Source organism: Sinohyriopsis cumingii, chromosome 16, assembly GCF_028554795.1.
Source record: "Sinohyriopsis cumingii isolate HCF-2022 chromosome 16, ASM2855479v2, whole genome shotgun sequence".
In the NCBI taxonomy this organism is placed as follows: Eukaryota; Metazoa; Mollusca; class Bivalvia; order Unionida; family Unionidae; genus Sinohyriopsis; species Sinohyriopsis cumingii.
This window is the reverse complement of record NC_142976.1, coordinates 8,109,925-8,128,691: the sequence shown is the minus strand read 5'-3', so window position 1 is coordinate 8,128,691 and position 18,767 is coordinate 8,109,925. Positions and strand designations below refer to the sequence as shown.

At 35.0% G+C, this 18,767-nt stretch overlaps 1 protein-coding gene across 3 annotated transcripts in view; it reads left to right on the top strand.

The window, feature by feature from the left end:
• Window positions 1-11,370, top strand: part of LOC149779901 (E3 ubiquitin-protein ligase UBR4-like) — a 274,868-nt gene extending 263,498 nt beyond the window's left edge. For all 3 annotated transcript variants that reach the window (XM_089936591.1, XM_089936589.1, XM_089936590.1), the window contains 2 exons: window positions 7,619-7,778; window positions 8,765-11,370. In XM_089936591.1, the coding sequence (XP_089792717.1) occupies window positions 7,619-7,778; window positions 8,765-8,829 (225 nt within the window). In that variant the 3' untranslated portion in view covers window positions 8,830-11,370. The remainder of the gene's footprint in view (window positions 1-7,618; window positions 7,779-8,764) is intronic.
• Window positions 11,371-18,767: the final 7,397 nt, after the last annotated feature.

Below are 18,767 nucleotides of genomic sequence, written 5' to 3'. Positions count from 1 at the left end.
TACAACTTAAAACACTTCCAATTATAAAAAGATGGGTTCTTTTTGCATAAAGTATAGCAATTTCTTGAAATTTTACAAGTAGCTGAATATCATGAGGTTTCATTAAAACTTAATGTAGAAAACATGAACCTAAACATTAATGGTGGACAGAAATTAGGAAGCATCACTAGGTTGTTATTGAGACTGCCCAGAAAACAACAAATGCCCACAAAACCAACTGTACAATGATGGTAAAAAATATGTTGAACTAAGATTCACAGATCATCTCACTTCTAAAAGTTTCTTAGCACAGAAGGAAGTATATGAAGAAATGTTTTCATTTCATCCAGTTACAGTGGCAGTCAAGTTCTGTATTAAATTACATTGTGAATAATCTTTCTGAATATGCTAATACTAGATCTGATCACAGTGATATTGATGTATAATCAACTGCCTTTGCCATTACCTGTTTTAAAATTAGCCCTCGTACAGTCGAAAAATACATTTTAAAACATTACCTGAATATGTGTTCTGGTGTTAAGAGCAATGATTTTTCTCTCCAGTATGAACAAAATGTATTTTTTAAAATGCTGGACACTTCCAGCAAATGATGGAGATAATACCGGTGAAATAGGATTCTGATCTGGTCTGTTCATTTGTCAGATGTACTTGAAATCATATAAAAGACTCCTACATTTGTCCCTGTTTACTTAGATCTACATTCTACAAATATTTCAACAAGATTTTGCTAAGTTCCTACACAGATGTATCACAGGTATATCTAAGGACCAGATAAATTCTGTCAGTGTGAGAGAATCACACTTTGTATGAGGTATTGGTTAATGGGGAGGGGGGGGGGAATGCTACAGCATTAGTGTTGACAGAGGAATTGTCATTATCTTGTACAGTGTTAAGATTGCTGTAAGTGGGAGTTCTTGTCTTGTCGCACATCTATCACATTCTGATCTGTGTGATCCCCTTCAGCCTGGATTTACACACAGGCAATCCCATTAATCCCTGTGTCATCACAGCGGGCATACATCCCTGCTTGTCTCCCTTGCTGCATTGGCTTATCTACTACGTTCACAGGTGTAAATCATTAGCAGATGCTCAATCAGTAAGGCTAACTCACACAGTGTAAATGGCTGAGATTTGGGGATCAGGAATTGTAAATCACTCATCGCATTGAACGCAGTGACAGTAGTTACACAGCTATTCTTCTCACTGCTACTGTACAACATTCTAATTTGACTTCATTCACAATTGTTCTATCACACCAATGTTTTATACATAAATCATTATTGTGCACATTTTCATATTTGTTGTGAAAAGTTGTCATGTGTCCATCTGTCAATTCATTACAATGAAATGTGGTATGCTTACTCATTAATATGACCTGATCAGGTTTTCAGGTCATTACAGTATTGGTTCCATTGTACATTTTGCTGGACAAAATTTTACAAGCACAATTCAGCAACACCAATGAAGATAGGAAATAAAATATATCATGCATTTAGATGATCTGATTAGATTTTCATGACATTATTAAAAAAAATTCAAATTATTTATTTCTTTTATTTTTTACTTAATTGGTGAGTAGTGTTTTTATGAATACAGATCCTCTTTTCTGGTTGCATGATTTAAGCTCCCTAGAGCCAGTGGCACCCGCAGATTTGGGGGGTGGGGGAATTGGGCAAACATGTAGTGGTCATCTATTAAGTGTTACGAAAGTTGGCCAGAACATGTATACAGTTGAAATCCAGAGGGGTACATGACCCCCCCCCCTGCCTAGACCCTTTTGTAATTGATGGATGTCAATGTTACCTTATATTTGCAAAGCTGAAGCCTTCTGTATGCTACCTGAATTGACTGAACTTTGTCAGTCTAATACGAGGAAGACTTAAGTATAGACCTTAAAAATCAGATACATTCTTCATCACACTAATAATAAAATTTAATTTTTTCACCTTGGTGTTATAGAATGCCATTCATTGTCATGTTGAGAGAGATGTTTTTGCTTTCATAAACAAATCCCTGTTTATTCTTGTTTCTTTTTTTTATTTTCAATCAATGGAACAGTGCACATATCTGTCCTGCGATACTTTGGGGATCTTCAGGGATGGCAGTACTTAAAATGGCTTCCTTGTCATTGTTTGTTTAATTATATCTGCAGTTTAATTGACACTTTGCCACTTAAAAACATTATGTATGTATCAGTATACATGTACATATACATTTCTTATCAATCTACTGTGAAACTTGAGGGATATTAGGGTAAAGTCTATATGTACAGTAGGTCATGTGTACAGGCAGTCATATGTACAGTCTGTCATATGTACAGTTAGTCATATGTATAGTCGGTCATGTGTACAGTCATATGTACAGTTGGTCATGTGTACAGTCATATGTACAGTCGGTCATGTGTACAGTCGGTCGTATGTAACTGACATTGATCTAGGGTTCATCTCTATCACCAAGGCACTTGCTGCCTGAGAAATAAGCTGGAAAGTTTTGAGATTCCCATCATATAACTGCATATACATGTAATGTGCATACAAAGATGTAATTTTAGTGTTGGTTCAGTTTGCGTATCCAGTGGTGGGGGTATGCTGACCATAAGGCATAACTTGTCATCATACATCAGCCATTATTTTATCTGTTACCAATTTATGTCCTGTATAACAGCTCAAGTTGTCCTCCATCAGCAGTTATCAGTGTTGGTGACTTGCACTTGGAGTTATCAACTGTGAATGTTATGATCATTAGTAATTTCCATAGTCAGAGCATAAATATCTTAAGAGTTCAAAATTTTCAGCACTGCCTTCATCAGTGACTAATGTTGATCATGTGACCTATAATGACTATACAGGGATGAGGGGCTTGAATTACCACCCATCTACACCAGTCTCCTTGTATCACGTGGCCATTATAAGTCACTTGATCAGCTGTAGTGGCTGAAGAAGGCAATGTGATATTGCCAAAAATATTGACCACTGAATTATCCAGAGCAAAGAAGCATCCTTTTAAGTTGTTTTAATTTTATTGTCTTATGAAAATGGTTTCTGCCCATTAATTTGTTCTCCACCCTCTATGGTCATGAAACTCTACAGTTGCCTTGCAATTGGGCTAAGGAAGAAACCTAGCAATTTTGCAGAGGTCAAGGTCACTATAACTGGCTTGTTCTTGGAATAAGGAAGAGCTATTTATTGCAGGATCAAAGGTCAAGGTTATTTTAACTAAAAAATATTCAGCATTAGTTCTACATCACTTACCTAAACCAAACCTTGTGGATGGCTTACACTTGGGGTATGGAGAAAACCTATTGTTTGGGGGGGGGGAGCACAGTCATATGGTGAAGGTCACTGACTGAGAGAAGAAGAAAAGTGATTTTTGCACAAAGATTTAAGTTATATGCAGAGAGGACTATTAAACACGGGGCAGGCATATAATGTACCATTTACTGTACTCTTGTTTTAAATTTAATTATGTAAGTTGTGTGGGTCCAGAATATTTATCAGTTGTACATTGGCTTTCCTGGAGATTATTCACCCATAGTCAGATCCTTATTAATTAAAGACCTACCTGTTGAAAATAGTTTTTGTTCATGCCCTTGTTGAGAAACTATGATGTTAATTGTACAGATATTACAATGAGTTGCAGCAAAGGAGAGGTCAACATTATGAGAGGACCTTGCTTTTCTATCTTGTGTGTCAATGAAACATAGCCAAATCCCTTCTTTTTGTTCCCTGATGATCCAGTGTTAACAGATTTAAAAAATGTGATAAGCTCAGAGATGTACACGATTTATCAATGCAGAACATGTTTATTTTGAAATTTATATTCCCACATTGACCCTGAATGCCCTGAGACAGCCAACCTTAGGCTTCCTTGACACTGATATATCTGTGTTTTAATGGCTTACTTATTGATCAGAATTGTATAAAGTGCGTCAAAATAATAGGAGGTATGACAAACAGTGGCAGCAGGAATCAACTGTAATCTCTTGGTAGACAAAATGGGTTTTAAACAGATTTGGAAGTCACGCCATTTCCTCTGCTAGGTTTTTCCTTAAGGATATAATCTCAGAGTTGATTTCACTGAATTTATATTTAAGTAAATTTGTCTGTCATAGGTTGTTAAATGTCAGTGTGATGTTTAGGATTTAAAACAAAACTGTTGTGGAATCTGTGAATGACTAATTGTTGGTTCCATGAAATTAATGTCCATAGCTGCTGAGCAAGTTCCACCCAGAAATTCTCCAAGCTTCATTTGGAACAGGATGAAAATTTTGATACAGAACAGAAACTTGTACAGTTTTTGTTTTCAATGCTATATCCTGACAAAGAACGTCATTAATGTGTTATATATAATTATTGTACACGATAGTTTTTCAGCATGTATTGATCAGCAGCCAGTTCCCTTTCAGTATGTGGTCTGACATCAGAGTTGTTCTATTTATTACATAGTGTGATAGAGGAACCTTATTGTTTTTGTTTTTTTAAACAAAAGCACTAAATACCAATAATAAGAAATAAAAATTGTTGTCTCCATTTAGGTTCATATAACATCTCGGCCATTGATAAGGCTCTACATCTGTGTTACAAGCATGAACTCTTTACTCAATATCAGCACATGTTTGTAATTTGACCCTGCTTAAGAAACTTGGCAGAGCCCTGTACTAATGTTTTGTCATCGATGACAGCCCATCCATCTATTCATTGCCATTTTAGTTTCAACAAATACTGGAAACTGTTGATCAAACTTGGTGTGCAGTGTTAAGTTGATGAGATCTATTTCTCAGTCATCATTTAGAGGAGTTATGGCCCCTTGTTGCCTATCATCCTAACATTTGTTCTTCCAATCAAATTATGCAAGCAGCTCTATATCAATGAAACATTGTATGAGTTTTGACTTCTGTCACATCATTTACAGGAATTATGCCACCTAGTTTGCCGTCCTCTTAATTGGTTTTCACAGCATAACTTTACCAGGGTTTGTTGGATTTGCAGCATTTTCACTTAAAACATATGAAAATAAATGACATGTTTCACCAAAAAGTGTACAATCCTTTGCAATATATCTGTCATTATTTGATCTACTTTCACTTGATACAGATGCAAAGAAAGCGCATTTTTCACTGAAAAGAATACAAAACCTTAACATTGAAGATATAAATATCAAATAGTACAGTAGAACCTCTCTTGAAAGACCACCCCTTCTGCCAACAAAGTATGGTCTCTCAAGACAGGTGGTCTGTCATAACAGGTCATATCACTATAAAATTCAGAAATCTGTGCATTGAAGAATATGGTCTTTCAAGACAGGTGGTCTCACATAGCAGTGGTCGTTCAAGACAGGTTTTACTGTATTTTATTTCAAATTCCAACATGAATTCATTTTTTTATCACTGCTGATTACAGACCAGTAGAACTTACAGGATGGCCTTTTTGTCTATCATCCAGTGTCCATCCATCTGTTAGCACAATTTTGTTATTGCTACTCCTAAACAACTTGGAGGATTGTGGGGGCCTCGAGTGGCCGAGTGGTCTAAAGCACTCACCATTACAAATCACTGCCTTCTCACCTCTGTCTGCATGAGTTTGAGTCTCAGGCTCGGCTAACGTGGGTACATGAGAAAGCCTGCCAGTAGCTTCTTGTGGGTCGATGGTTCTTCCCGGGGTTTTCCAGGGTTCTTCCTCCACCAGTTATACTGGCCGCCATGTATAGCCTATCTTGTGCTGAAAAATATGGTGTTAAACCCTACAACAACAACAACAACTTGGAGGATTGCCATGAAACTATATGCACAAATTCATTTCTTGGTCTACTTGGTTTCAGATGAACATGGTGCTGCCTGGACATTCAGTATGACCACTACAGTGGCCATCTTAAAAATCTTGTACCTGCTATTCCTTTCGAATGGATGGTCTTTTGTCAGTAGGGTTTTCACTAAATGACTTCTTGTGATGTTCTAATGAAAATGATGCTGATTTTACCTCCATTATGGCCGGCCACCAGGTGCCATCATGACAATCTTGCTATTGCTACTCCTCCGGAACAAAAAGTCATATCAGCCTGGAGTTTGCACCATAAGACTTCTTATGGTGTCCTATTTGACTTAAATAAAAATTGACAAAATTGTATAGCATTGATATTCATTTTGGCAACCATGGTGGCAATCTTGAAAATCCTAGATGGAAATATATCAACATAGGTTTTTCACCAAAAGACTTATTGTGATGTCTAGTTGCTACTAAATGAAAATAGTATTGACCTGGTATCCACCAGTGAGGCAACAATAGTAACCATATTGAAAATTTTGTCAATGTGACTTCTCCTAAATGGGAGTCATATCAATATGGGGGTTTCATCAACAACAAAAATAATTATGATATCTTTTGGATCCTAAATGACGATGGTGCTGTATTTACATCAGTAATCGTATTGAAAATTTTGTCATTGTAACTTCTAAATGGGAGTCATATCAACATGGGGGTTTCATAATAAAAAAACAACTAATTATGATATTTGGATCCTAAATGACAATGGTGCTGTATTGACATCAAATATGAATGTCACAATGAACATATTGAAAATCTTGTCTCTAATTTTCATGAATCAGTGATAGCCCTGGTTGGCCAAGTGGTCTAAGACTCTTGCCTTTACAGGTCACTCATACATCTCACCTCTGTCTGCACGAGTTCAAGTCTCATTTCAAGCAACATGTGAGATAGCTAGCCAGTTGATTGCCATGGGGTCAATGATTCCTCCCAGGGTCTTTTTTTCACTAAATACATTGGCCACCCTGTATAGCCTAACTAGTGCTGAAAATGTCATGTAACCACACAAAAAAAAAACAAGCTTTGAATGGATGGTCATATCAACATAGGGCTAATTTGACAGTTCCATTGCTTTGAATGGACGGTCATATCAACATAGGGCTAATTTGACAGTCCCATTGCTTTGAATGGATGGTCTTATCAACATAGGGCCAATTTGACAGTCTCATTGCTTTGAATGGATGGTCATATCAACATAGGGCTAATTTGACAGTCCCATTGTTTTGAATGGATGGTCTTATCAACATAGGGCTAATTTGACAGTCTCATTGCTTTGAATGGATGGTCATATCAACATAGGGCTAATCTGACAGTCTCATTGCTTTGAATGGATGGTCTTATCAACATAGGGCTAATTTGACAGTCTCATTGCTTTGAATGGATGGTCTTATCAACATGGGGCTAATTTGACAGTCTCATTGCTCAACAATATGAGAGGTGGTTTCAACATGCAGCAGAAGAAATGGCCTTGTCATGAACTCCTAGAAACTATTTTTGGACAGAAGAGTGTCAGTCCCTTCATGGGGCTCTTGCTAAAAACATCAACTGACTCTTTTAAATCTTTGCAGGTTCTGAGTTGGGATATTTGGTCCAAATTGGAACATCAGATACCTGCATCCAATGTTTTACTCAACATTACTCGTATAAAATATTGCTTCAAAGTTTTGAAAGATTTCACTCATGTGGAACTGTGATTTATAACAATTGAGTTTTGAGTCTGAGAGCGAGTCATTTTCTTCGAAAGCTTTATGATGTCACCTTATTGATGTAATGTTTTTTTTGTGTGTTTTATTTTCTAGAAGGTCACAGTTGATGGAGATGGAGGCTGGAGCAAGGCCCTGGCTGAGTACATCCGTAATAATGACAAGCCAATCATTGAGGCATTTGACCATGTGCTGAACATGTACGAGGAGGAAATGCTGCTGTGCGAGTCCGTTGCGGAATTTCTTGATGTCATTGGTACATATTGAATCTGACCTTTTTTCTTCTCTCTGCATTATCAGATTCAGATAATTTGTTAGCGCAGTAAAATAGTTCTTTAGCAAAGATAAATTGTTGAAGCTAATAAAATCTTGCACTAAACCAGATTTTTCACATACAGCTAGGGTCAGGTGAAGTTATTTTTGTACCCAATGGATCCTGCAGATGTGTAATTTTATGAATTGACTATACTAGCTTTGACCGTGAGAATACCCAACTTCTTGTATGATAGAGTTTTTCATAAGCCATAAGAATTAGTATTTAGTAATTTTTTATTAATGTTTTAATAGTCAGTCCGCACTGTTCCTCAGTGAATTGATACTTTGCTCAGTTCACCAATAATTTAAGCTTTATACTCCCAGAGATTTATGTTGACATTAACCTGAAAATTCAAAAAATTATATAATATTGGATTAAATTAAGATTTTAAATAAAAACAATTGCAAATTGTGCAAATACTACCATTGCTGTTATTACAAATATATACAACTAATTTTTTTATAGAAACAGCTTTTGAACTGTCCATGTACAATGCAGAGTCCACACAAGTTATTTACAGTCTGACATTTTTTCTTGCTAGCTGTATTTATCAGTGATTTCATAGGCATTTAATTTACGCTTACTGCACAGTCAGAACAAGGCAATTATCAAGGTTATCCAAAATAAAGTTTTCATCAGACTGCTATTATCTAGACAAATACACATCTCTTGTTGATGGAGGCTGGTCCAGCCTTATAGATTACAAGGTCCAAGCAGCGGGGCCAGGCCAGTAGAGTTACTGTAGTATGCATAATAATTTGGTTATTTGGAGCACAGGGCCCTGAAGGCATGTGGTTCAAGGTAAATGCCTTACTCACCTTGACCTAAGGCCAGTCCTGGATGGAGTATCAAACATTTGCTTTTTATTACACTTATTCAAGTCTTTAATACAAGTAGTATTTACATTTATTATTTAATCTCTTCAGGTCTGCTGGAGGAAGTCCCAGAACCAGACAAGTTTGTAACCGAGCTTCTGACGTCTCTGCCTTAGATTGGATTCTAGCCTTCAAACCAGACCAACAGTTTATGCTCCTGTTATGTCTGTTTTGAATCAGTGTGGCTTGCAGTTTGTGATGTTCATAAAAATGAGGGATTGCTTATTTTTGTCATTGTATGAACTGTAATGTAGCCTTGTTACATGACTCTTTATCCACAGTATCATAGCAAAGAGGAAGTTTATGCAGTCCAGTCCTCAATATTGTTTTTAAATATTGACTGAAAATTTGTCTGATATTTTAAGTTGAGAAAAAACTATTTGATACTCATTATCTGGACTTTTTCGTTAGATTAATTTGCACTCATAATCAATTTGTATTTGTTTTAGCCAGTCTCTTTCATTGGTCACTTTTCACTACTACAACCATATTTTTTGCAGATTTACACAAAATTAGTATATTCTGAATACAAACGGTAAAATACTTTTTAATAGTCATGGCTTGTTTGTATTCTTTTTGCACACCAAAGTTTTTAAAATTTTACTCCCACCTGTTGCCCTTCATTCTTGACTCCAGCTGTGATAAAAACACACATTTGGATAAAACTATTACTGATTTATACCTCTGAGACCTTTTTAAAAAAATACATATTCACGGCTTGTTGATATTCTTTTTGTGCACTAAATTTTCTAATTTTACACCCACCTAATGCCCTTAATTTTTGGCTTCAACTCTGTTAAAAATACAGATTTGGTTGAAGTTATTGTTAATTTATACCTTGAAACTTTTCCCAGTAATGGTCTATGGTCAGACTCATAGTATGGTAATTTTCAAATGATAATTCATGGTCTTCTTTCAAAATGTTTACTTTTAGGCAAAAATAAATTTAAAATTCCTGACAGTTATTGGCATTTCGTTATATATGTATACAAATCAGTATCCTGGTTTATTACTTAGTCTGTTTTTTTTTTAAGGCACATTTTTTCATTGACTTTTTATGGTAAACACAGGATCATGAAACTCTAGTTCGACTTGAGTATCCTTTAAAATTGGTCTGAAAATTAATTAAATTTTCACCCGTCATACTTCACGCCTACAGTAGTAATGGAATGTCCATCTATATTTGGTGCTTTTCATTTGTTTATTTGTTCTTTTATTCAGTGATTTCAAGAAAATCTTCGGTTCAGACATTTGATAAATGTATGTGGTTGCTATATACCACTTAGTAAAACAGTTATATTAATAGGAAATATATAAAGAACAATGAGACAACTTGTGTCAGTATAATGTACCATACTTAATAAAACATTCACATCCAAACTTGTTTATTTAATAGTCTTAATTATCCTTTGTATAAAAACTGATTTATTTCAAAATCAGAACCATTATATTGATAACATTTTTCATCGGATTACATATACATAAAATATGCTGTTCTCAAAAACCCTAAATAGAATGCCTAGTAAGAGCTGCTGTGTTTCAGTATCTCACATCTAAATTTCAGTGCTGGCACGACACCATTTACTGTTGAAGTAGAGTCTTTAGACATGTCTCAACACCTGCTAGAATCCTTCCTCGGTTTGAACAATTGCTTATAAAACTTCTTTCTATGAAGTGCAATCCTGAACTATAGTTTAAACCTGTTAATAAAACTTGTAAAAATTGAGAAAGAACTTGGCTAAATTTGGCTTTAGAAGCTTCCTTTTTTCTTTTTGCCATTTAAATTTTATCTTTTTTTAGACGAAGAAAAAATTTAGCTTAATAAAGAGTATGGGTGCTTTTGGAGCCAGCCTCAAAACTAAAACCACATTGTTCATACTTATTGAAATTGTCACAACTGTTGTTGACATTTAAAAATTTTCAAACTTATACTTTAAGTTTGCACCGTTAAGAATGTTACATGTGGACTGATTTTCCTCATTTAACAAATAAAGCTTTCTTGTGTTATGATATTAGTTAGCTTGCCTAAAAGCGTAAGAAAAATATCAAATTGGTCAATATTATGAAGTGCTCAATGTTGTCAAAGTGGTCAGTATTATGAAAAGGGTCAATATTATCAAAGGGTTCATTATTATGAAAGGGGTCAATATTATCAAAGGGTTCGTTATTATGAAAGGGGTCAATATTGTCAAAGGGTTCATTATTATGAAAGGGGTCAATATTATCAAATTGGGCAATGAAATGCATGTACATGATTGAAATTAATTTATATTTTCTTGTCAGAAAGAATAAAAATCATTGCAACTTGAGTGAAGTTGTTAGTAGTGTTACTAATTTCAAGTCTGTGTTTTTTACATATCTGCTTTAAGTTACAATACTCTCCAAAACATTTTTACTAAATTTAGTCTTTTGGGACTTGGAAATTCTTTTTCATCCAATTGTATAAATGTTATTTTGCAGTATACTGGAAGCCACTGTGTTTTAAAGGAAATTTTAAGAATGAAAAATCATCTGTAATACTTTATTCTGACTTGGTTTCTTCCTATGATGTTGAATTAATTGTCAGCTTATTTTTTCTTTGTGCCCTGTATATTTGTTTTACTTGGCAAGCTTCAGTTTTGTCACAGTATTCTCAAAAATAAAAGCTTTTCAATGTGCACAGTGTCTTTGTGTAATTTGTTGAATACTTTGTCACATATGAACCATCTGTGTTACCTTTGCAAAGGAACATGGAACTGACTTTCATAACTGTGGAGTTAAATGTTGGTGATGATCCTGAACATCATACAGATGTTTCAGACTTTTAGTGTACAGGTGAATCTGGCTGTACATAAAGTGTCTTGTACAGATTGGTTTTTGTATCATTTATAAATATTCCATGATAAAGTATGTCACACCCACTACTGCCCATGCATAATAGTTTCCATTAGTAATACCTCATAGCTTTCCTTTGACCTTAAATTTCTAGGCAGTGTATCATTTTTACCTCTTATAATTGTTGAGTCACTAAAAAGCAAGTTGATGTGACCTACCTCTCGTACTAGATTTTGGTGTGTATAATGCATACTTAATTGACCTAATTTCCTATTTCCGGAAGGGATGCACACTTTATAGAAGAACAGAAGAAAACTACGAGTGTATATGCAACTTAGTGACAAAGAATACTCTTCTTTGGTGGAAATTTAGACATTATTTTAGTTGCAGGGAAAACAACTTGGCATTCTAAATAATAATTTTTTTACTTAAATTAATTGAAGTTTATATAGATATAAATATTGTGAATATATAAATATAAATGCCTATTGCATAAAGATGTGGCAAATTAGCCTCTGGAAGAATGTTCATTGTAGGAGTCTTTTGTTGTGGAGTTCAGAAGAATAACAGATGACAAATAGAAACATTTTGAGCATAACGATGACGAAGAGGGAGTTGATGCAACAGGCTGAATTCCAGCAAGAAAGCAAATGTTAAAACTGCCCTTTTCATGGCCAAACAAAAAGTTGGGAAGATAATACTTTCAATATTGACATGTTTTTGTTGCATTTTTTATTTTTATTGATTTGTCTTGAATGGGTGCCACATACATGCAGGAAAGACAAGGAACAATCAAGCACTGGTTTATTGTAAACGATTCAAATGCTGCATAAGAAATAATCATCAGTATATCATATAAAATGGCCAATAATTGGTGCACCATCGAACAAAATTATGATTTCAAAATGAATTCTATCACATACATTATATGGCAGACTGCATTTTTGTATTATTCTTGGCTGCAAATCCTGGTGCGCATTATACACACCGAAACATGATACTAGAATGACTTGGCATACTTGGTAGCAATAAATTCCATGGCAAACCATTTTGGATGTCTTCATGCACAGATTATAAATACAAAATCTCCATGTAGATATCTCTCAATCAATCAGACGAATCTGACACCTTAGAGTAGCAAGGATATGTCAAAATGATGTATCATATTTGATATAGCAAGGATATGTCAAAATGATGTGTCATGTTTAATATAGCAAGGATATGTGAAAATGATGTGTCATATTTGATGTAGAAAGGATATGTGAAAATGATGTGTCATATTTGATGTAACAAGGATATGTCAAAACGAGTGTTTACAGATTGGATGATGTGATAGCCAGGTAGCCACAAGTGTTTACAGACTGGATGCTGTGATAGCCAGGTAGCTACAAGTGTTTACAGACTGGATGCTGTGATAGCCAGGTAGCTACAAGTGTTTACCGACTGGATGCTGTGATAGCCAGGTAGCCACAAGTGTTTACAGATTGGATGATGTGATAGCCAGGTAGCCACAAGTGTTTACAGACTGGATGCTGTGATATCCAGGTAGATACAAGTGTTTACAGACTGGATGCTGTGATAGCCAGGTAGCCACAAGTCTTTACAGATTGGATGATGTGATAGCCAGGTAGCCACAAGTGTTTACAGACTGGATGCTGTGATATCCAGGTAGCTGCAAGTGTTTACAGACTGGATGCTGTGATAGCCAGGTAGCCACAAGTGCTTACAGATTGGATGATATGATAGCCAGGTAGCCACAAGTGTTTACAGACTGGATGCTGTGATAGCCAGGTAGCTACAAGTGTTTATAGACTGGATGCTGTGATAACCAGGTAGCTGCATTATTTGATTTGCAGGGATATTTTATGGGGCTTTCTGCAGAAGGCGTTTATGTGAATTGTAACTGGAAATATTTTCATTCTAGCGTAGTCCTGCCGGTCTAGCCCTTCTTCTGGTGAAAAAAGTTTGTTTACACCTATTGGTTGACGTTTGAACTATTATTTAGTTGACTTAATGGTTTCAGGATTGGTATACATGGTGATTTAAAAGCACCTGTTGGTTTACTATATAGTCACTAAGTTGTATTTGAGCAAATTGCTCATTCATGTTGACTGGGAAATGCTCGGGCCTAATTCTGCATTTAAGCCCATCTTAGGTTTGCCAGCTCTCACTTCAGAATGGTTATGCCACAGCCTAATTTTGGTCTGTCTTATCAGGCAAGTGAGCATTTCGACAATTTTACAACTTCGCGGTCAGTTAAAATAGTTCTATTATTATGTGGACGATGTTTTGCTCTGCTATTGATCAAAAAGGTGCATAGTGTTCAACATCACCGAAGATAGGTTTAAATAAGGTTCCCAAATGGGCAGAAGAAAGCGGGTTCAAATTTTGGAAATCTAAGAATGTTTGTGTGCACTTCTGTCGATTGCATTTAATTCATGATGACCAAAAACTATCTTGATGTATTATGCTTGGTGTGGAGGGGACCAATTGCGTATGGCTTATTGTCGACCGTAAACTAACTTTCCAGTTATAAATTAGACACCTCAAGGACAAATAATAAGAGTTGTGACAAATACGGATTACTGGTCATATCGGAAGATCTTGCTTCGTTTATATTGGTCATTAGTAAGATAAATACTTGAATACGGTTCGATTGTGTACGGATCAGCATGTAAAGCCTACTGGCAGATGTTTGATTCTATACACAGGAGTGAAATCGCTTTGTCTAGCTGTATTTAGACCTTCACCTTCAGAAGCTCGATGTTGAGGAGCACGAACCATGACTCCGACGAACGAAATTGAAATATAGTACCAAAATGTCCTCTAATCCATCAAATCTCACGTATGATGTAATCATGACACCCAAATATCAACCTTGTACGCTCAGAAACCATACATCATTTCACCATTTGGCATACGAGGTCGTCCTCATCAAGAAGCAATGAAAATATTGCTGTTGCAAATATCTGTGTTCCCATATATAACCACCGCGGTTATCAAAACTCCCAAAATAATGACCTTGGTGAATGAAAAAGTCATCGACTAATCCACTCCTTTTTCATAGTAAATTCAATGAAATCAGTATCATGTTGTACCCCCGTGTCCTTGTATACTGGCGGTTCTTAAGATAGCGACAAAGTTGGAGGTGTCATAGCAACACCCAATGGTACCATCTCAAGCCGGTTATCTGATTGAAACTTAATTTTTACTGCAGATCTTGTAACCATAACCAAGCATGGAAATCCCGCGCAACAAAATACAAATAGCATCTTTTCGGATTTGATTTCCACATTGAAAGCCTTGCAGAATATTAAATCAGCCATTATTCACTGATTGAAATACATCCTTGACGAATAATTTCGATTTCTACACAGAGAGACAGAAGTATTTTGAAGTTCACTGCATGAAGAAAGTGTATGACGTACCACACAATAAAATCTTTTACCTTTGTGTTAGGGTGGATTGCAGTTTATTTGAGAAACATGTACCACATATATCACGAATTTTAAAAGGTGTACCATTATCTTTCATGCTATATTCATTTTACAGAATTGTGACATTTATATGTTTTATATTTATCACGTTGGTCGTGTTTACATTTATTTTAAAGGGATTATCTTCCTAAATTTTCGTGCGATTGATTTGACATTTTCTAACTTAACCAGTACATACATACGTAGATATATATATACATACATACATACGTACATACATACATACATACACATTATTATTAAATTAGTATAATACGGATAACCAAAGTCGCCTGAGATGTTATGACAAGTGTGTAATATGATATTTCTGATTTGTGAATATTAACTTAAATAACACTGCAATCCTAAACTTAATTATAATAATATATTCATGTCCGTCTTCAGTGAAGATCTGGACATGACAAGACTTTTAGAATAATGATTTAGAGATATCTCTGTGGTAATTATGGTTGTTGCTGTTGGGGGTGGTACTGAGGGTTTTGGTTTGTAAAGATGACACCCGTCAAAGCTATCATAAACAAAATGGCATTGGCCCGTCCGCATTAAAGTGGTGGGAGGACCTGGAGCATTTTCAAATAAGCCCTCTCCCCACCCACCCAGTAAATAAATAACTCATTTCACTGTGTTAAGCAACCACCTCGCCTGGTGGTCTGGAGCAAATGCGCTGTTTGCTCCGCCTTTAATCCGGCACGGGACAAGAGCGAATCCCAAATGCTTTTGGTAATTCAAATAATTTTCCAAATTTAAACGCTTGTCTTTCTTCGTTAGGCACACCAGTTTGGTTGTCGGATCATAAAGTCACTGATATAGTTTATTTCTAAATTTTGACAGAATTTCTTTAATATCCAGTCTTATATTTTTAAATCTACAGTGTCATTTGCATCAGTTGTCTCTTTTTCTTCATTATTTTCTTCTAAGACATTCTGGGTACACAAAACTGTAGGGAAACTCTGACCTCAGACTGGCAATTAAGGCATTTGAACCAAGACATCGCTTCTTCTTTTGAAAGTAATCAGCAAAGGTCAATTATGGATAAGATCTTCAGAATGTTAATTTATCGTGCCTTTGGATCACATTACTCATAGATTACAAATAATTTTCTTCAGTAAATTTATTTAGCTCAATTCGCGAAACTTGCAATTAATGAAGAATCAGGTTATCCAATGAAATACTGTTACAATTAGTGTAGAATCAGGTTTTCCAATGAAATACTGTTACATTTAGTGTAGAATCAGGTTTTCCAATGAAATACTGTTACAATTAATGAATAATCAGATTTCCAATGAAATGCTGTTACAGTTAGTGTAGAATCAGGTTTTCCAATGAAATACTGTTACAATTAATGAATAATCAGGTTTCCAATGAAATACTGTTACAATTAGTGTAGAATCAGGTTTTCCAATGAAATACTGTTACAATTAGTGAAGAATCAGGTTATCCAATGAAATACTGTTACAATTAGTGTAGAATCAGGTTTTCCAATGAAATACTGTTACAATTAGTGAAGAATCAGGTTTTCCAATGAAATACTGTTACAATTAGTGAAGAATCAGGTTATCCAATGAAATACTGTTACAATTAGTGAAGAATCAGGTTTTCCAATGAAATACTGTTACAATTAGTGTAGAATCAGGTTTTCCAATGAAATACTGTTACAATTAGTGTAGAATCAGGTTTTCCAATGAAATACTGTTACAATTAATGTAGAATCAGGTTTTCCAATGAAATATTGTTACAATTAGTGAAGAATCAGGTTTTCCAATGAAATATTGTTACAATTAGTGTAGAATCAGGTTTTCCAATGAAATACTGTTACAATTAGTGTAGAATCAGGTTTTCCAATGAAATACTGTTACAATTAGTGAAGAATCAGGTTTTCCAATGAAATAATGTTACAATTAGTGAAGAATCAGGTTATCCAATGAAATACTGTTACAACCAATTAATAATCAGTTTGTCCAATAAAATACTGTAAAAATTATTGAAAAATTAAGTTGTATAATATTAATGACATCATTCCCTTCTTTGACTAAGGTTCTGGTATGTGTAACGTCATTCTAGAACGAATCGCGCATCGACTAGTGTATAAGTATATTGATTATATATACAAATCCAATTTTAAAAAATATACAAATATACAAATTTTTAATTCTTAGATTGTGTGTGCCCAATTTTGTAATCCCTGTTAGGCATTATCTTGTGACATCACATGCTATATTCGGGGGTTTTCGTGTATCATATATATAAGCATCTACATTTGTCCTGGCTGACAAACGAGTTCCTGAGTTCGAAACTCGCGGCGGCATCACAATATATATATATATATACTTTTTGAATAATCTATTGGTACTTTATGTTCAAAATTTCTTTAAACTCGCTCATCCCAATATTGTTTTATTTTTTATTACTTTTTTATACTTTTATGTTGAAAGTTTCTTTCTGTCACTCCCAGCATAGGGCGGGCAATTGGATTTAGAATAAGAAATACGTAGTTTTCAGATATGGATTATGGATAAGGAATGTGAGCGCTTTCAGGTTTTAAATTAAGTTTAAAAAGAAGCCTCTGTTTTTGTACCTCAAATTACAATAAAAGTAATTATTTCACTGAACTGTTTACTTGAAGTTCAATGTTCTTCAGACTCTCCCATACATTTTAGATATCTGGACAGTTATTTCAACATCACCTCAAATTACAATAAAAGTAATTATTTCACTGAACTGTTTACTTGAAGTTCAATGTTCTTCAGACTTTCCCATACATTTTAGATATCTGGACAGTTATTTTAACATCGGTTGTCGGTAAAAAAAAAAAAAAAAAAAAAAAAAAAAATTCCTTTGACATACATCAGAGGGATTACATTACGTTTGCTTTCAGAGTAAGAAAATTAATAAAAATAGGGGTGGGGTGGACGGAACAAATAATTTGACTATATCATCTATTTAAACCATATGCGCTGACTTTCCGATTTAAATGCATCCAGGCTGGGAGTTGTCACTGCACTTTCAGGAAGTTCCTTTCTATGAGTTCCGACTTCATTCCGTATCGAAAAGTTGGAATTCTCCGAAAACGCGAGGTGTAGGCATAAAGTTGCTACCGGTCCTAACAAACTTAAACGACTTTACATTGAGCACTACGCGCAAAATCGATAGGAAAATGATTTATCTTTCCAGACAAAGCAATAAACACGCAATTTGTAACTTTAATAAGGGACTAATGGACCGCCTAATACCAAATGTACGAACAGTCAACTTTTCGGCTTTAATAAGGACGAAACACGTTTTAATTGTCATGAATGAAGATAAATGTTCTACTTACCTGTATCAGGTAGATAGTAATTGATTTTACTTATATCCCTTAGGGATGAGGGATTCCATGCTTAACTTTAAATAAACTTTTCACAAATGAATACAGTCTGACCTCACATCCCATCACAACTTTCCTAAAATTCAAAACTGAGTGAGATAGGTCAAAGGGTACTCAAATGTTTACAGTGTTCATATAGTAGATAATCGTTCTTTAGCTTGAGTGGGGACGAAGGCAAATAATTTATAGTTTTGTTCTAATTCTAAATTCCTATGTGATTTTGCTGAATCCAGAATAACAGTGTATACTCTGTCATCAATCGAATCCAACTGCCAACTGTATAGACCCTGATCGGCCGTCGCATAATGCACTGATAGACCTGGGTGTATCCAGATTGTCAGGATTCAACAGAACAAAAGGCACAGAAAAAAGATCTCCC